General features: G+C 46.5%; 1 protein-coding gene across 1 annotated transcript in view; it reads left to right on the forward strand.

The window, feature by feature from the left end:
• Window positions 1-15,941, forward strand: part of LOC123768323 (NMDA receptor 2) — a gene marked incomplete in the record, with an annotated part of 194,619 nt that overhangs the window by 65,017 nt on the left and 113,661 nt on the right. The window contains 2 exon segments of the mRNA XM_069307190.1: window positions 3,340-3,526; window positions 9,100-9,244. Coding sequence (XP_069163291.1) covers window positions 3,340-3,526; window positions 9,100-9,244 — 332 coding nt within the window.

The raw sequence follows: 15,941 nt of genomic DNA on the forward strand, positions 1-15,941 counted from the left end.
GACTCCATACACAGTTTCAAGTGTAGATATGACAGAGCCCGATAGGCTCAGGAACCTGTACACCTGTTGATTCCCGCCAAACACACACCTAAACTACGACGTTGGTACAACGTTCGAACAAGTTTTAACACCGCCTAACCAGTTATAACAACCAATATAGCAAGTTGTAACAACGTTCTAATACGTCGTAAACACGTTAAGCCAAGATGTAACAACTTTATTACAAGTTGTAACAAGCGGAAAATAGAGACAGTTACGGTTTGTGTTTCCAGGGTTGACGGTTGAGAGGCGGGACCAATGTCGTGCCGATCTTCAAGAAAGGTGATAGGGAGGAGGCACTTAACTATAGACCTGTAACACTGACAAGCATCCCCTGTAAAATACTGGAAAGAATAATTAGGCTACGACTGGTTGCACACCTGGAGAACATTAGGTTTGTGAACAAACATCAACATGGGTTCTGGACAGGGAAATCGTGCTTAACAAACCTTCTGGAATTCTGTGATAAAATAACGAGGATAAGGCAGGACAGAGATGGTTGGGCAGACTGCATATTTCTGGACTGCCAAAAAGCCTTTGATACAGTACCGCACATGAGACTGCTGTTCAAGCTCGAGAGGCAGGCGGGGGTGGGGGAGAAACGCCCTAGTATGGATAAGGAATTATCTAACAGGAAGGAGCCAGAGAGTTACGGTAAGGGGCGAGAAGTCGGACTGGCGAACAGTAACGAGTGGAGTACCTCAAGGATCGGTGCTGGGACCAATTCTATTCCTTATATACGTTAACGACATGTTTACAGGAGTAGAATCCTTCATGTCGATAATCGCGGATGACGCAAAGTTGATGAGAAGAGTTGTGACAGTTGAGGCAGACAGTTGATGACAGATAGCATTCCACCTGTTAACTTCTCTGACACTGAAAAAGTTCTTTCTAACGTCTCTGTGGCTCATGTGGGTACTCAGTTTCCACCTGTGTCCCCTTGTTCCCGACCCACCATTGTTGAATAGTTTATCCTTGTTTACCCGGTCGATTCCTCTGAGGATTTTGTAGGTTGTGATCATGTCTCCCCTTACTCTTCTGTCTTCCAGTGTCGTAAGGTGCATTTCCCGCAGCCTTTCCTCGTAACTCATGCCTCTTAGTTCTGGGACTAGTCTAGTGGCATACCTTTGTACCTTTTCCAGCTTCGTCTTGTGCTTGACAAGATACGGGCTCCATGCTGGGGCCGCGCGTGTGCGTGTGTGCGTGTGTGTGTGTGTGTGTGTGTGTGTGTGTGTGTGTGTGTGTGTGTGTGTGTGTGTGTGTGTGTGTGTGTGTGTGTGCGTGTGTGTGTGTGTAAGAAAAAATAAAGTAGTTAGTAACAGTTGATTGACATTTGAGAGGCGGGCCGAAAGAGCCAGAGCTCAACCCCCGCAACACAACTAGAAGAGTACACACACACCCAGGCTCCAGCCAGCAGCCTCGGGTGTGGTAATAGGGGGACATTAGGTAATTAGTGGCGAGGCTCGGACAGTTAGGAGACAACAACCACTGTCGGGTTAAGCGGAGTGCTCACGCCCACCGCTCATATCACCCTGTAATTGAGGTGAAATAGGACTTGAATTGAAGTGAAATTGGACTGGAACTGAAGCAGTATTAAGATGGGACCGAGAGGGAATACCTGGATGGAAATGAATAGAAGGAGAACCTTTGTAATCATGAAGGAGTCGAGAAGGACTTAAGCTGGTGTTGAGGACTTAAGATGGTGTTGAGGACTTAAGATGGTGTTGAGAAGGACTTAAGATGGTGTTGAGAAGGACTTAAGATGGTGTTGAGAAGGACTTAAGGTGGTGTTGAGAAGGACTTAAGGTGGTGTTGAGAAGGACTTAAGGTGGTGTTGAGAAGGACTTAAGATGGTGTTGAGAAGGACTTAAGGTGGTGTTGAGAAGGACTTAAGGTGGTGTTGAGAAGGACTTAAGATGGTGTTGAGAAGGACTTAAGATGGTGTTGAGAAGGACTTAAGACGGTGTTGAGAAGGACTTAAGACGGTGTTGAAAAGGACTTAAGATGGTGTTGAGAAGGACTTAAGACGGTGTTGAAAAGGACTTAAGACGGTGTTGAAAAGGACTTAAGACGGTGTTGAGAAGGACTTAAGACGGTGTTGAAAAGGACTTAAGACGGTGTTGAAAAGGACTTAAGACGGTGTTGAAAAGGACTTAAGACGGTGTTGAAAAGGACTTAAGACGGTGTTGAAAAGGACTTAAGACGGTGTTGAAAAGGACTTAGGATGGGACCATTCATGTTTGTTCGCAATTTCACGTAGCCCCACAAAGTGCTAACTAGGTGATTCGATGTAATAACTGCCCAAGTTGACCACTGAGCGCTGTCGGATCTTGGATTAAATAGTCTCACGTCTACCAAGATTTTTGTACAGTCAGTGTGGTCTAGTGGTTAAGGTACCAGCTACGCCAAGGTTCATTATTTTTTAATTTGAGTTAAAACTAACGTAGATATATGACCGAACCTAACCAACCCTACCTAACATAACCTAACCTAACCAACCCTACCTAACCTAACCAACCCTACCTAACCTAACCTATCTTAATCTAATCTAAACTAACATAACTATGTCGATAATTTATGTTCTGGATATAATAATAATATTTCATATAAGCCAATTGGAATATTTTTTTTTAATTAAAGAAAATCTCTCGGCCTATTAGGCAAATCGGGCCTTGCATAGTAGGCTAGAAGTGCGTTCTGGCTACTAGGTACAACATATATATATATATATATATATATATATATATATATATATATATATATATATATATATATATATATATATATATAATTTCACATTATTATTCTAGTCTTCTTCTACTGTTTCACACTGTTGTATTCCTTAGTCATCTTAGCCCTAACTCATCGGCTGTAGAATACAAATATAACAGTTTTAATCTGTGTCTGTAAGGAAGGTTACTAAGTCCTGGTAATTACGTTGAGATCCTCCTCTCAACCCGTTCACGTACCTTAACGACCAATTCAAGACCACATCTGAACAAGACCAAGATAACACTAAACAAGACCAAGATAACACTAAACAAGACCAAGATAACACTAAACAAGACCAAGATAACACTAAACAAGACCAAGATAACACTAAACAAGACCAAGATAACACTAAACAACACAATTACAACCCATTATTGGAGCCACTTTTGTCCATAATCCCATTAACCCCATTTAATCCCCCCCCATTATCCAATGTTTACAATGATATATTTGGGGCGTTTAGGCTCCATAGTTAATGTGGTAGTTGTAAGGGGTTGACAGTACATGTTGTGGTTGTTGTTGTTGCAGGGGTGCACTTCAACACCACGGACGAGGCCATGATAGAGGAGATCACGACGGCCATGTCCGTGTTCGTGTGGGGGCTGGCCGGCCATGTTAAGGACGAGGCTAGTCGCGATGTCCTGCCGGACCTGTCCCCTTCCCTCTCCTGTGATACCGGCGACGCTAGGTGGAGAGGTGGAGAGAAGTTCTATAGGTAAGTCCTCGACCCTGGCTGGTCCCTGGCTCCTTGTCCTCACTCCTGGCTGGTCCCTGGCCCTTGTCCTCACTCCTAGCTGGCCCCTGGCTCCTTGTCCTCACCCCTAGCTGGTCCCTGGCCCCTTGTCCTCACCCCTGGCTGGTCCCTGGCTCCTTGTCCTCTCCTCTAGCTGGCCCCTGGTTCCTTGTCCTCACCCCTGGCTGGTCCCTGGCCCCTTGTCCTCACCCCTGGCTCCTTGTCCTCACCCCTGGCTGGTCCCTGGCCCCTTGTCCTCACCCCTGGCTGGTCCCTGGCCCCTTGTCCTCACCCCTGGCTCCTTGTCCTCACCCCTGGCTGGTCCCTGGCCCCTTGTCCTCACCCCTGGCTCCTTGTCCTCACCCCTGGCTGGTCCCTGGCCCCTTGTCCTCACCCCTGGCTCCTTGTCCTCACCCCTGGCTGGTCCCTGGCTCCTTGTCCTCACCCCTGGCTGGTCCCTGGTCCCTTGTCCGCACCCCTGGCTGGTCCCTGGCTCCTTGTCCTCACTCCTGGCTGGTCCCTGGTCCCTTGTCCGCACCCCTAGCTGGTCCCTGGCTCCTTGTCCTCTCCTCTAGCTGGCCCCTGGCTCCTTGTCCGCACCCCTGGCTCCTTGTCCTCACCCCTAGCTGGCCCCTGGCTCCTTGTCCTCACCCCTAGCTGGTCCCTGGCTCCTTGTCCTCACCTCTGGCTAGTCCCTGGCTCCTTGTCCTCACCCCTAGCTGGCCCCTGGCTCCTTGTCCTCACCCCTAGCAGGTCCCTGGCTCCTTGTCCTCACCCCTGGCTGGTCCCTGGTTTCTTGTCCGCACCCCTGGCTGGTCCCTGGCTCCTTGTCCTCACCCCTAGCTGGCCCCTGGCTCCTTGTCCTCACCCCTAGCTGGTCCCTGGCTCCTTGTCCTCACCCCTGGCTAGTCCCTGGCCCCTTGTCCTCACCCCTAGCAGGTCCCTGGCCCCTTGTCCTCACCCCTGGCTGGTCCCTGGCTCCTTGGCCTCACCCCTGGCTGGTCCCTGGCTCCTTGTCCTCACCCCTGGCTGGTCCCTGGCTCTTTGTCCTCACCCCTGGCTGGTCCCTGGCCTCTTGTCCTCACCCCTGGCTGGTCCCTGGCCCCTTGTCCTCACCCCTGGCTGGTCCCTGGCTCCTTGTCCTCACCCCTGGCTGGTCCCTGGCCCCTTGTCCTCACCCCTAGCAGGTCCTTGGCCCCTTGTCCTCACCCCTAGCTGGCCCCTGGCTCCTTGTCCTCACCCCTGGCTGATCCCTGGCTCCTTGTCCTCACCCCTGGCTGGTCCCTGGCCTCTTGTCCTCACCCCTGGCTGATCCCTGGCTCCTTGTCCTCACCCTTGGCTGGTCCCTGGCTCCTTGTCCTCACCCCTGGCTGATCCCTGGCTCCTTGTCCTCACCCCTGGCTGGTCTCTGGCCTCTTGTCCTCACCCCTGGCTGGTCCCTGGCCCCTTGTCCTCACCCCTAGTACCTCTCCCCCCTCACCTCTCCCCCCTCACCTCTCCCCCCCTCACCTCTCCCCCCTCACCTCTCCCCCCTCACCTCTCCCCCCCTCACCTCTCCCCCTCACCTCTCCCCCCTCACCTCTCCCCCCTCACCTCTCCCCCCTCACCTCTCCCCCCTCACCTCTCCCCCCTCACCTCTCCCCCCTCACCTCTCCCCCCTCACCTCTCCCCCCTCACCTCTCCCCCCTCACCTCTCCCCCCTCACCTTCCAATTTCAATTACCTTCAAGATTCGAACTTGTGACGCAACTCATTAGTTCCTTGACGGCGCGTCTCTTGCACTGTCTCTCCCTCACACCTCCCTCACACCTCCCTCACACCTCCCTCACACCTCCCCTCACACCTCCTCCCTCACTGCCACTCCCTCGCTGTCCCTCCCTCACACCTCCCTCACTGGGGTCACAGGTAGACTCATCTCTCTCTCACATGTAGACTCACCTCTCTCTCACAGGTAGACTCATCTCTCTCACAGGTAGACTCATCCCTCTCGCAGGTAGACTCATCCCTCTCGCAGGTAGACTCATCCCTCTCTCACAGGTAGACTCCTCCCTCTCGCAGGTAGAAGATGGGCTCCAAGAACGAGTATGGCATCTAACTGTTAATTAACACAGTGGAAGAAACAGTTTAGTTCCTTAACATGTAATCACATTATGACTGAAATTACCAACCTTGTGAGATGTTAATATTATTACGTATGGCTGTTTAAATTGTTCAATATTTAGATGCTGTTTGCTCCAACCTGTTTAGTAACAGTGAGCAAATTGTCATTATTCTGACCAATGGTATACTGCCTCCTGACTCTTGGCCAGATTCACGAAGCAGTTACGCAAGCACTTACGAACGTGTACGTCTTTGTTCAATCTTTATCGGCTTTGGTTACATTTATTAAACTGTTTACAAGCATGAAAACTTGCCAATCAACTGTTGTTATTGTTATAAACAGCCTCCTGGTGCTTCGGAGCTCATTAACTGTTTAATAATTGTAAACAAAGCCGACAAAAGATTGAGAAAAGATGTACAGGTTCGTAAGTGCTTGCGTTAGTGCGTCGTGAATCTGGCCCCAGGAGTATACTAGCAGCTTTACGAGCACTACACTGAGGCAGTAACCACCAGCAACAGTACACTGAGGCAGTAACTACCACCAACAGTACACTGAGGCAGTAACTAGCAGCAGCAGTACACTGAGACAGTAACCACCAGCAACAGTACACTGAGGCAGTAACTACCACCAACAGTACACTGAGACAGTAACTACCACCAACAGTACACTGAGGCAGTAACTACCAGCAGCAGTACACTGAGGCAGTAACCACCAGCAACAGTACACTGAGGCAGTAACTACCACCAACAGTACACTGAGGCAGTAACTACCAGCAGCAGTACACTGAGGCAGTAACCACCAGCAACAGTACATTGAGGCAGTAACTACCACCAACAGTACACTGAGGCAGTAACTAGCAGCAGCAGTACACTGAGGCAGTAACTACCACCACCAGTACACTGAGGCAGTAACTACCACCACCAGTACACTGAGGCAGTAACTACCACCACCAGTACACTGAGGCAGTAACTACCACCACCAGTACACTGAGACAGTAACTACCACCACCAGTACACTGAGGCAGTAACTACCACCACCAGTACACTGAGGCAGTAACCACCAGCAACAGTACACTGAGGCAGTAACTAGCACCACCAGTACACTGAGGCAGTAACTAGCACCACCAGTACACTGAGGCAGTAACTACCACCAACAGTACACTGAGGCAGTAACTACCACCACCAGTACACTGAGACAGTAACTACCAGCAGCAGTACACTGAGGCAGTAACTAGCACCACCAGTACACTGAGGCAGTAACTAGCAGCAGCAGTACACTGAGGCAGTAACTACCACCAACAGTACACTGAGGCAGTAACTAGCAGCAGCAGTACACTGAGGCAGTAACTACCACCACCAGTACACTGAGACAGTAACCAGCAGCAGCAGTACACTGAGGCAGTAACTACCACCAACAGTACACTGAGGCAGTAACTAGCAGCAGCAGTACACTGAGGCAGTAACTACCACCAACAGTACACTGAGGCAGTACCTACCACCACCAGTACACTGAGACAGTAACTACCACCAGCAGTACACTGCGGCAGTAACTAGCACCACCAGTACACTGAGGCAGTACCTACCACCACCAGTACACTGAGACAGTAACTAGCAGCTGCAGTACACTGAGGCAGTAACTACTACCAACAGTACACTGAGGCAGTAACTACTACCAACAGTACACTGAGGCAGTAACTAGAAGCAGCAGTACACTGAGGCAGTAACTACCACCACCAGTACACTGAGACAGTAACTACCACCACCAGTACACTGAGGCAGTAACTAGCACCACCAGTACACTGAGACAGTAACTACCACCACCAGTACACTGAGGCAGTAACTAGCAGCAGCAGTACACTGAGACAGTAACTAGCAGCAGCAGTACACTGAGGCAGTAACTAGCACCACCAGTACACTGAGACAGTAACTACCACCACCAGTACACTGAGGCAGTAACTAGCACCACCAGTACACTGAGGCAGTAACTAGCACCACCAGTACACTGAGACAGTAACTACCACCACCAGTACACTGAGACAGTAACTAGCAGCAGCAGTACACTGAGGCAGTAACTAGCACCACCAGTACACTGAGACAGTAACTACCACCACCAGTACACTGAGGCAGTAACTAGCACCACCAGTACACTGAGGCAGTAACTAGCACCACCAGTACACTGAGACAGTAACTACCACCACCAGTACACTGAGGCAGTAACTAGCACCACCAGTACACTGAGGCAGTAACTACCACCAACAGTACACTGAGACAGTAACTACCACCACCAGTACACTGAGGCAGTAACTAGCACCACCAGTACACTGAGGCAGTAACTACCACCAACAGTACACTGAGACAGTAACTACCACCACCAGTACACTGAGGCAGTAACTAGCAGCAGCAGTACATTGAGGCAGTAACTACCACCAACAGTACACTGAGGCAGTAACTACCACCAACAGTACACTGAGGCAGTAACTACCACCAACAGTACACTGAGGCAGTAACCACCAGCAACAGTACACTGAGGCAGTAACTAGCAGCAGCAGTACACTGAGGCAGTAACTACCACCAACAGTACACTGAGGCAGTAACTACCACCAACAGTACACTGAGGCAGTAACTACCACCAACAGTACACTGAGGCAGTAACTAGCAGCAGCAGTACACTGAGGCAGTAACTACCACCAGCAGCAGTACACTGAGGCAGTAACTAGCACCAGCAGCAGTACACTGAGGCAGTAACTAACACCACCAGTACACTGAGGCAGTAACTACCACCAACAGTACACTGAGACAGTAACTACCACCACCAGTACACTGAGGCAGTAACTAGCACCAACAGTACACTGAGACAGTAACTACCACCACCAGTACACTGAGGCAGTAACTAGCAGCAGCAGTACACTGAGGCAGTAACTAGCACCAACACTACACTGAGGCAGTAACTACCACCAAGCACTACACTGAGACAGTAACTACCACCAGCAGCAGTACACTGAGGCAGTAACTACCACCAACACTACAGTGAGGCAGTAACTACCACCAACAGTACACTGAGGCAGTAACTACCACCAAACACTACACTGAGGCAGTAACTACCACCAAACACTACACTGAGGCAGTAACTACCACCAACACTACACTGAGGCAGTAACCACCAGCAACAGTACACTGAGGCAGTAACCACCAGCAGCAGTACACTGAGGCAGTAACTACCACCAAACACTACACTGAGGCAGTAACCACCAGCAGCAGTACACTGAGGCAGTAACTACCACCAAACACTACACTGAGGCAGTAACTACCACCAACACTACACTGAGGCAGTAACCACCAGCAACAGTACACTGAGGCAGTAACCACCAGCAGCAGTACACTGAGGCAGTAACTACCACCAAACACTACACTGAGGCAGTAACTAGCATGTCAGACAGCTTGTGGTATCCACGACAGGTTCCTGAAGAACGTGAGCATCGACTACAGGTCAGAGCTGCCGACGCCCAACCTGGAGTTCAACGCCGACGGCACCAGACGAGCCGTTCACCTCAAGATCATGAACCTCAGACCTGACCTCTCGCGCAAGCTGACCTGGGAGGAGGTACGTCTCTCACCTCTCACATTTATATTGATTTAATTTACATTAATTTATATGGTAATTTAAATTTTACGTTAATTTATATTCTTCATAGCAAACTGTTTAAAGTGGACTGTTTGAGTTAATAATTCCCACAAATTGCTTCGTTACACATTTGAGGGAGTTTATGGTTTATAACTATATGAGAGTTATTGATTGGTTTGTTGTTGTTTAAGATTCGCTACCTGGAACCAAAAGTTCCAAGTAGCACGGGCTATGGTGAGCCCGTAATTGATTAGTAGACATTTACTACAGTATTACACTTCATGTATTAGTAATTAAATAGGGAGGCCTTATCTTGGCCTAGACAACCAGTTATGAATATGGTTAATGTGACGGTAAACGTTGGTGGTCGTGGAGTCTAATGTCACTCACAAAATATTAAAAAAAAAAAAAAAAAAAAAAAAAAAAAAAAGTGGTGTCTTCACAGTGTGATAAACTTTATATAAAGCAGAGGGAAAAAACATTTAAAAAATACTTTATTTTGATAAAAATATGAATTTAAACAAATTACAAAAAATATCGAGGCTTGGCTTTAATACAAAGTGTACAAAACTAACAAGATGAATAATCGAATTTACGTTACGTTAAGGTGCAAAATAAAATATGGTGCGGAATACGATGAGCCAGTCTGACTAAATCTGTTACCACACCGAGACGTGTCAACAGGTCTACTCAGTTGAGCACTCAGGAGTAATGTGAATCTTGGAGAGCTTGGTAGCCCTATTTATACAGAATATCGGCCGGCCAGAGGGCGCTGATGGCTTCTTTAACTAGGAACCGGCTCACTTCAACTGCTTGTTTGAGAGGTCGTGGCCTCCCAGCGACCCAGGTGCGAGGTGGGGTGACGGGCCGTGGTGCAGGAGGGAGACTGGTAGTACTGTCTAGACGTCTGGAAGAAGTAGTTGCTGTTCTTGGCTGCAGTTCTTGATTACATAGACGTGAATGAGTAGAATAGTCGATAATGGAGTAGGCCGAATCTCTTCCGTGGCAAAAAAAAAAAAAAAGAGATTTTACCGTGACAATGATCACATCAAATCATCCTGGTGGTTGAGGCTGGCGTCAACACGTGTACTGGTGTACTACTAGGTAACTACTGTTAATTGTTCTTCCTCTTTAATTGCACCTGTTGGCTGACTTGCTTTCCGACATCTCTCTCTCTAAACTTTCCTGGTGCAAAGCCGAGCATGTAATCTTGCATGGCAATGTTGCATATTGCCTCGGAATATTCCCCGGGTGTCAGCTGGATTCTTGCCTTGAAATATGCCACAAACTCCTATGTGAGGCGACAAGTTGACTGGTTTAGAGACAGAGGTTTTGGGTAAGTGAAGCGGGTGCATAACTGGCACTATTGAGACAGTTTAACTGGTTTAAAAAACCAACCCGTCCCCCCCCCCACCCCACTAGTGAAGCGTCGCATTCTGACGTATTCTCCACCTGAGGCCAAAAATCGTCCACACGGGCTCACCATAGCCCGTGCTACTTGCCCCGCTCCTGTGCCGGGTAAGTCCACTACGGGCTCACCATAGCCCGTGCTACTTGCCCCGCTCCTGTGCCGGGTAAGTCCACTACGGGCTCACCATAGCCCGTGCTACTTGCCCCGCTCCTGTGCCGGGCAAGTCCACTACGGGCTCACCATAGCCCGTGCTACTTGCCCCGCTCCTGTGCCAGGTAATTTACGGGCTCACCATAGCCCGTGCTACTTGCAACTTGTTCCGAGTTGCGACGGTGTGGAGAGCCCACAGACCCGTCGCCAGGCCATCCACGGAGGGTTCATTAGTCAGTCTCTTCCGTGTTTTGCAGTTTATGTGAAATTTTTGCATTCAGGTGAATTAATGGTTTTCCCCGAGCTGAAAAAATGTTGGTGGTGGTAATGGAATGTTGATCACTGGTGGGTCAGGCACGAGAGTCACGTCCACCGCGTCACAGGAGGGAGGGGGAGGGAAGTATCAGGGGGAAAGTGCCAAGTCAATACGACTATATAGCACTGGGAAGGGGTCAGGAATAACACGGGGGAGGGGGGGGGAGAAGGAATGGCGCCCAATCACTTGGATGATCGGGGATTGAACGCCGACCTGCATGACGGGAGACCGTCGCTCTACCGTCCACCCCAAGTGGTTGGACCAGACGACAGGAACGGAAGTGAGTTGAAATATTCGTGGAAAGTTTAATTGTCCGTGAACAATTAACATGACCTATATAATGATTGAACTTAAAGTTCAGAGGCCTATATATATGGCGCCCTGTAAGTTACTACTTACCATTGATATATATCCCACCAAACACACACCGAAACTACGACGTTGGTACAACGTTGGAACAAGTTTTAACACCTAACCAGTTATAACAACCAATATAGCAAGTTGTAACAACGTTCTAATACGTCATAAACACGTTAAGCCAAGATGTAACAACTTTATTACAAGTTGTTACAAGCGGAAAATAGAGACAGTTTCGGTTTGTGTTTCCAGGGATTCTGTTATAGGTGAAACACTACAACACTTTACACGGGGTGATGTTACTGGCCAATCACAGGCGGCCTCCCTGATGCGTGACGTCATAGGCCTCCGTCCATTGGTTCCACAAGATCACGTGATCTCTGAAGCGTTATCGATGACGTCAGAGCTCTATACAGTGTCAATTAGCTTGGGCAAAAAAGATATTTCTATACAAATATAACCTGATATCTCTCTCACATTACTCTGGTTATATATAGCATTATATAAATTATGTGGGGTGAGTGTGGCTCTCAAGGAAGGTTCAGTAGGTCCTAGACACATTAGGTCGTAGAGGTCATAGTTAAATGGGATCTTTGTGGGATGAGTGTGGCTCTCAAGGAAGGTTCAGTAGGTCCAAGACACATTAGGTCGTAGAGGTCATAGCTGAATGGGATCTTTGTGGGATGAGTGTGGCTCTCAAGGAAGGTTCAGTAGGTCCAAGACACATTAGGTCGTAGAGGTCATAGCTGAATGGGATCTTTGTGGGATGAGTGTGGCTCTCAGGGAAGGTTCAGTAGGTCCAAGAAACATTAGGTCGTAGAGGTCATAGCTGAATGGGATCTTTATGGGATGAGTGTGGCTCTCAAGGAAGGTTCAGTAGGTCCAAGACACATTAGGTCGTAGAGGTCATAGCTGAATGGGATCTTTGTGGGATGAGTGTGGCTCTCAAGGAAGGTTCAGTAGGTCCAAGACACATTAGGTCGTAGAGGTCATAGCTGAATGGGATCTTTGTGGGATGAGTGTGGCTCTCAAGGAAGGTTCAGTAGGTCCTAGACACATTAGGTCGTAGAGGTCATAGCTGAATGGGATCTTTGTGGGATGAGTGTGGCTTTCAAGGAAGGTTCAGTAGGTCCAAGACACATTAGGTCGTAGAGGTCATAGCTGAATGGGATCTTTGTGGGATGAGTGTGGCTCTCAAGGAAGGTTCAGTAGGTCCAAGACACATTAGGTCGTAGAGGTCATAGCTGAATGGGATCTTTGTGGGATGAGTGTGGCTCTCAAGGAAGGTTCAGTAGGTCCTAGACACATTAGGTCGTAGAGGTCATAGCTGAATGGGATCTTTGTGGGATGAGTGTGGCTTTCAAGGAAGGTTCAGTAGGTCCAAGACACATTAGGTCGTAGAGGTCATAGCTGAATGGGATCTTTGTGGGATGAGTGTGGCTCTCAAGGAAGGTTCAGTAGGTCCAAGACACATTAGGTCGTAGAGGTCATAGCTGAATGGGATCTTTGTGGGATGAATGTGGCTCTCAAGGAAGGTTCAGTAGGTCCAAGACACATTAGGTCGTAGAGGTCATAGTTGAATGGGATCTTTGTGGGATGAGTGTGGCTCTCAAGGAAGGTTCAGTAGGTCCTAGACACATTAGGTCGTAGAGGTCATAGCTGAATGGGATCTTTGTGGGATGTAGTGTCGCGAGAGATGGTAAGATTCAGTGTTGTGTCTTTCTGTCCAGTGGATACCAGATGCTTGGGGGTTAACCTCACCCACCTTTCCAAGACAACACATTGGGGGGTATGTGAATATCATAGGCCAGTCGTGGTCGGCCCCAGTGCCACCTATTAAGAAATATTGACACCTATAACGACCCCCCCCTCCTCTTCCTCGTGCGATTTACGTGAAGTATGAAATCAGGAATTTATTTTTTGTAGAATTTTTAGTAGTTTTTGAGTCATTCGCAATATTTAATTTTATAAGACAGTGAAGGAAGAATTAGGTTGTTAGGGAGAGTGGAGGAGAAAGGTGGAGAGAGTGGAAATGGGGGAGAAGTTAATGAAGATACCTGATCAACCAGGCTGTGACTCATACGTCAGGCTGCGAGCAGCCGCGTCCAACAGCCTGGTTGATCAGTCCAGCAACCAGGAGGCCTGGTCGACGACCGGGCCGCGGGGACGCTAAGCCCCGAAGCATCTCAAGGTAACCTCAAGGTAGGTAGGGAGAGAGAGAGAGAGAGAGAGAGTGAGAGAGAGAGAGAGAGAGAGAGAGAGAGAGAGAGAGAGAGAGAGAGAGAGAGGGAGAGAGAGAGAGAGAGAGAGAGAGAGAGAGAGAGAGAGAGAGAGAGAGAGAGAGAGAGAGTGAGAGAGAGAGAGAGAGAGAGAGAGAGAGAGAGAGAGAGAGAGAGAGAGAGACCTGAACACTGCCGGAACCGCATCTAGTTTTAATACAGTTTTAAAACAATTGCGATAATTGGCGATTTCAAACTTGTAGATGGAATTATTCGAAAAGAAATTTGTTTCAAAAATTATCCCAGGAATCATTAAACGGTTTAGATATGTTGATGATATCTTGTGTATATGGCTTACAGATGTACATTCAGACGAAATTTGTAGTTAAACTTAATAATAAAAAATAATATAAGTTAATAAACTTAATAATCTTAATTAATAAGTCAATATTAATGACTTAATATAGTCACCTCTATCAAATTTATTATTGAAACTGAAATAGATAAATATTTGCCATTCTTAAATATACTTATTCACAGGCAAGATTTTTCACAAAAGTTTAGTGTTTAGAGAAAGTCAACGAATAATTTATCTTATCTTCAATATTTCTCAGGACTAAGATACAATGTGAAACAATAATTTTGTTCTCTGTGTAGCCAAGAGCTCTTCGGGTTGCTACTCCAGAACTCTTAGATGAAGAGTTTAAGAATATTGACTCTATTGGTCTCAAGTTTTGTTATCCACCGAGTTTTTTGGAAGTTTGCCGTAGCAAAGCACGTCGTACATATTATAATAATATATATAGTGAGAAAATTCGCCCAAAGAATGTGTTATGCTTACCATATTTTTCTGGGTTTGAAAATATTGTCAAGGCCTTGACAATACACCTTGACAATACACCTTGACAATACACCTTAACAATACACCTTAACAATACACAAAAAGTATAAACGTTTTTATATACACGTAATGTTTAATTACGAAAATACTGTTGGTAAACTATTAGTTAGAAACAACCCTCGTTGTGATAATTGTGTCATTTATATAATACCTTGTAAACACTGTAATAGGTTCTATATTGGGCAAACATCTAAAGACTTGAAATGTAGAATTTCGTAATATACTCTGTAAGTCATGGCCAATTGTCTAATGCTTTGTTTGTTCATTTGTCAGAAAATTTTCACCAAATTGATTGGGAGATGACTTCTTCAATAACGAATTGTAAAAGTACTTTCAATAGGAACATTATTGAATCTGCTTTAATACAGATTACAAAATCATGTAATTTGAACATTAACAGTGGTGAGTATAATTTAGATCCATTTTTGATTGATCAGTTAAAGGGCGATTCGAGTAGGATCATTGATACACATTTATCTCGCTAATACCTTATTAATATCCACTATCTCATTAATTCCATATTAATATCCACTATCTCATTAAAGACATTAGAACATAAGATTAAAGGTAACTGCAAAAGCCTATTGGCCCATACGATGCAGCTCCTATTTTATATTTATAATCATTGAATCCCATTCATATATGTCATTGTATCTCACTTCACCTCTTTCCTGCCTATATATCCATCCTACTGATCTGTAAGTCCATCCTCCTGAAGATGTATAATTAAATACGAAAGTACTTAAGGAAATTCCTACTTCAGTCCTTTCTTCGTGGTATATATATATATATATATATATATATATATATATATATATATATATATATATATATATATATATATATATATATATACACACAGCGAGTGAGACCCCCAGGGGTGAAAATCAATAAATTCTCAGCAGTAGCTAATGCAAGTCTGAGGACTGCACTCTACCAGCAACGCTGCTCAATATTACCCAACAACACACAATTATATGTAAATTATATATATATATATATATATATATATATATATATATATATATATATTGTGATAGGAAAGTGTTGGAGTATAGATGTTCGGCAGTCCTCCAACGGCAGGTGTCAATGCCTGGTCACACTTACAAAAAAAAGATAGACTGCTTGCCTGTTGTCTGTGGTAAGTTAGAGGGAGGAACACGTAAAACACAAAGTATGAACAGTGAAACTTTAATATATTTACTTTAAACATAAATGAAAATAAAGACAAATCTCTGGGAAATGAATAGTGCAATTAAATAACAAAGATATATGCAAAATCAATGCGAGACAAAAGTAAATGGTAAAATGGTGCCGAGAAT

This window comes from Procambarus clarkii, chromosome 59, assembly GCF_040958095.1.
Source record: "Procambarus clarkii isolate CNS0578487 chromosome 59, FALCON_Pclarkii_2.0, whole genome shotgun sequence".
NCBI lineage: Eukaryota > Metazoa > Arthropoda > Malacostraca > Decapoda > Cambaridae > Procambarus > Procambarus clarkii.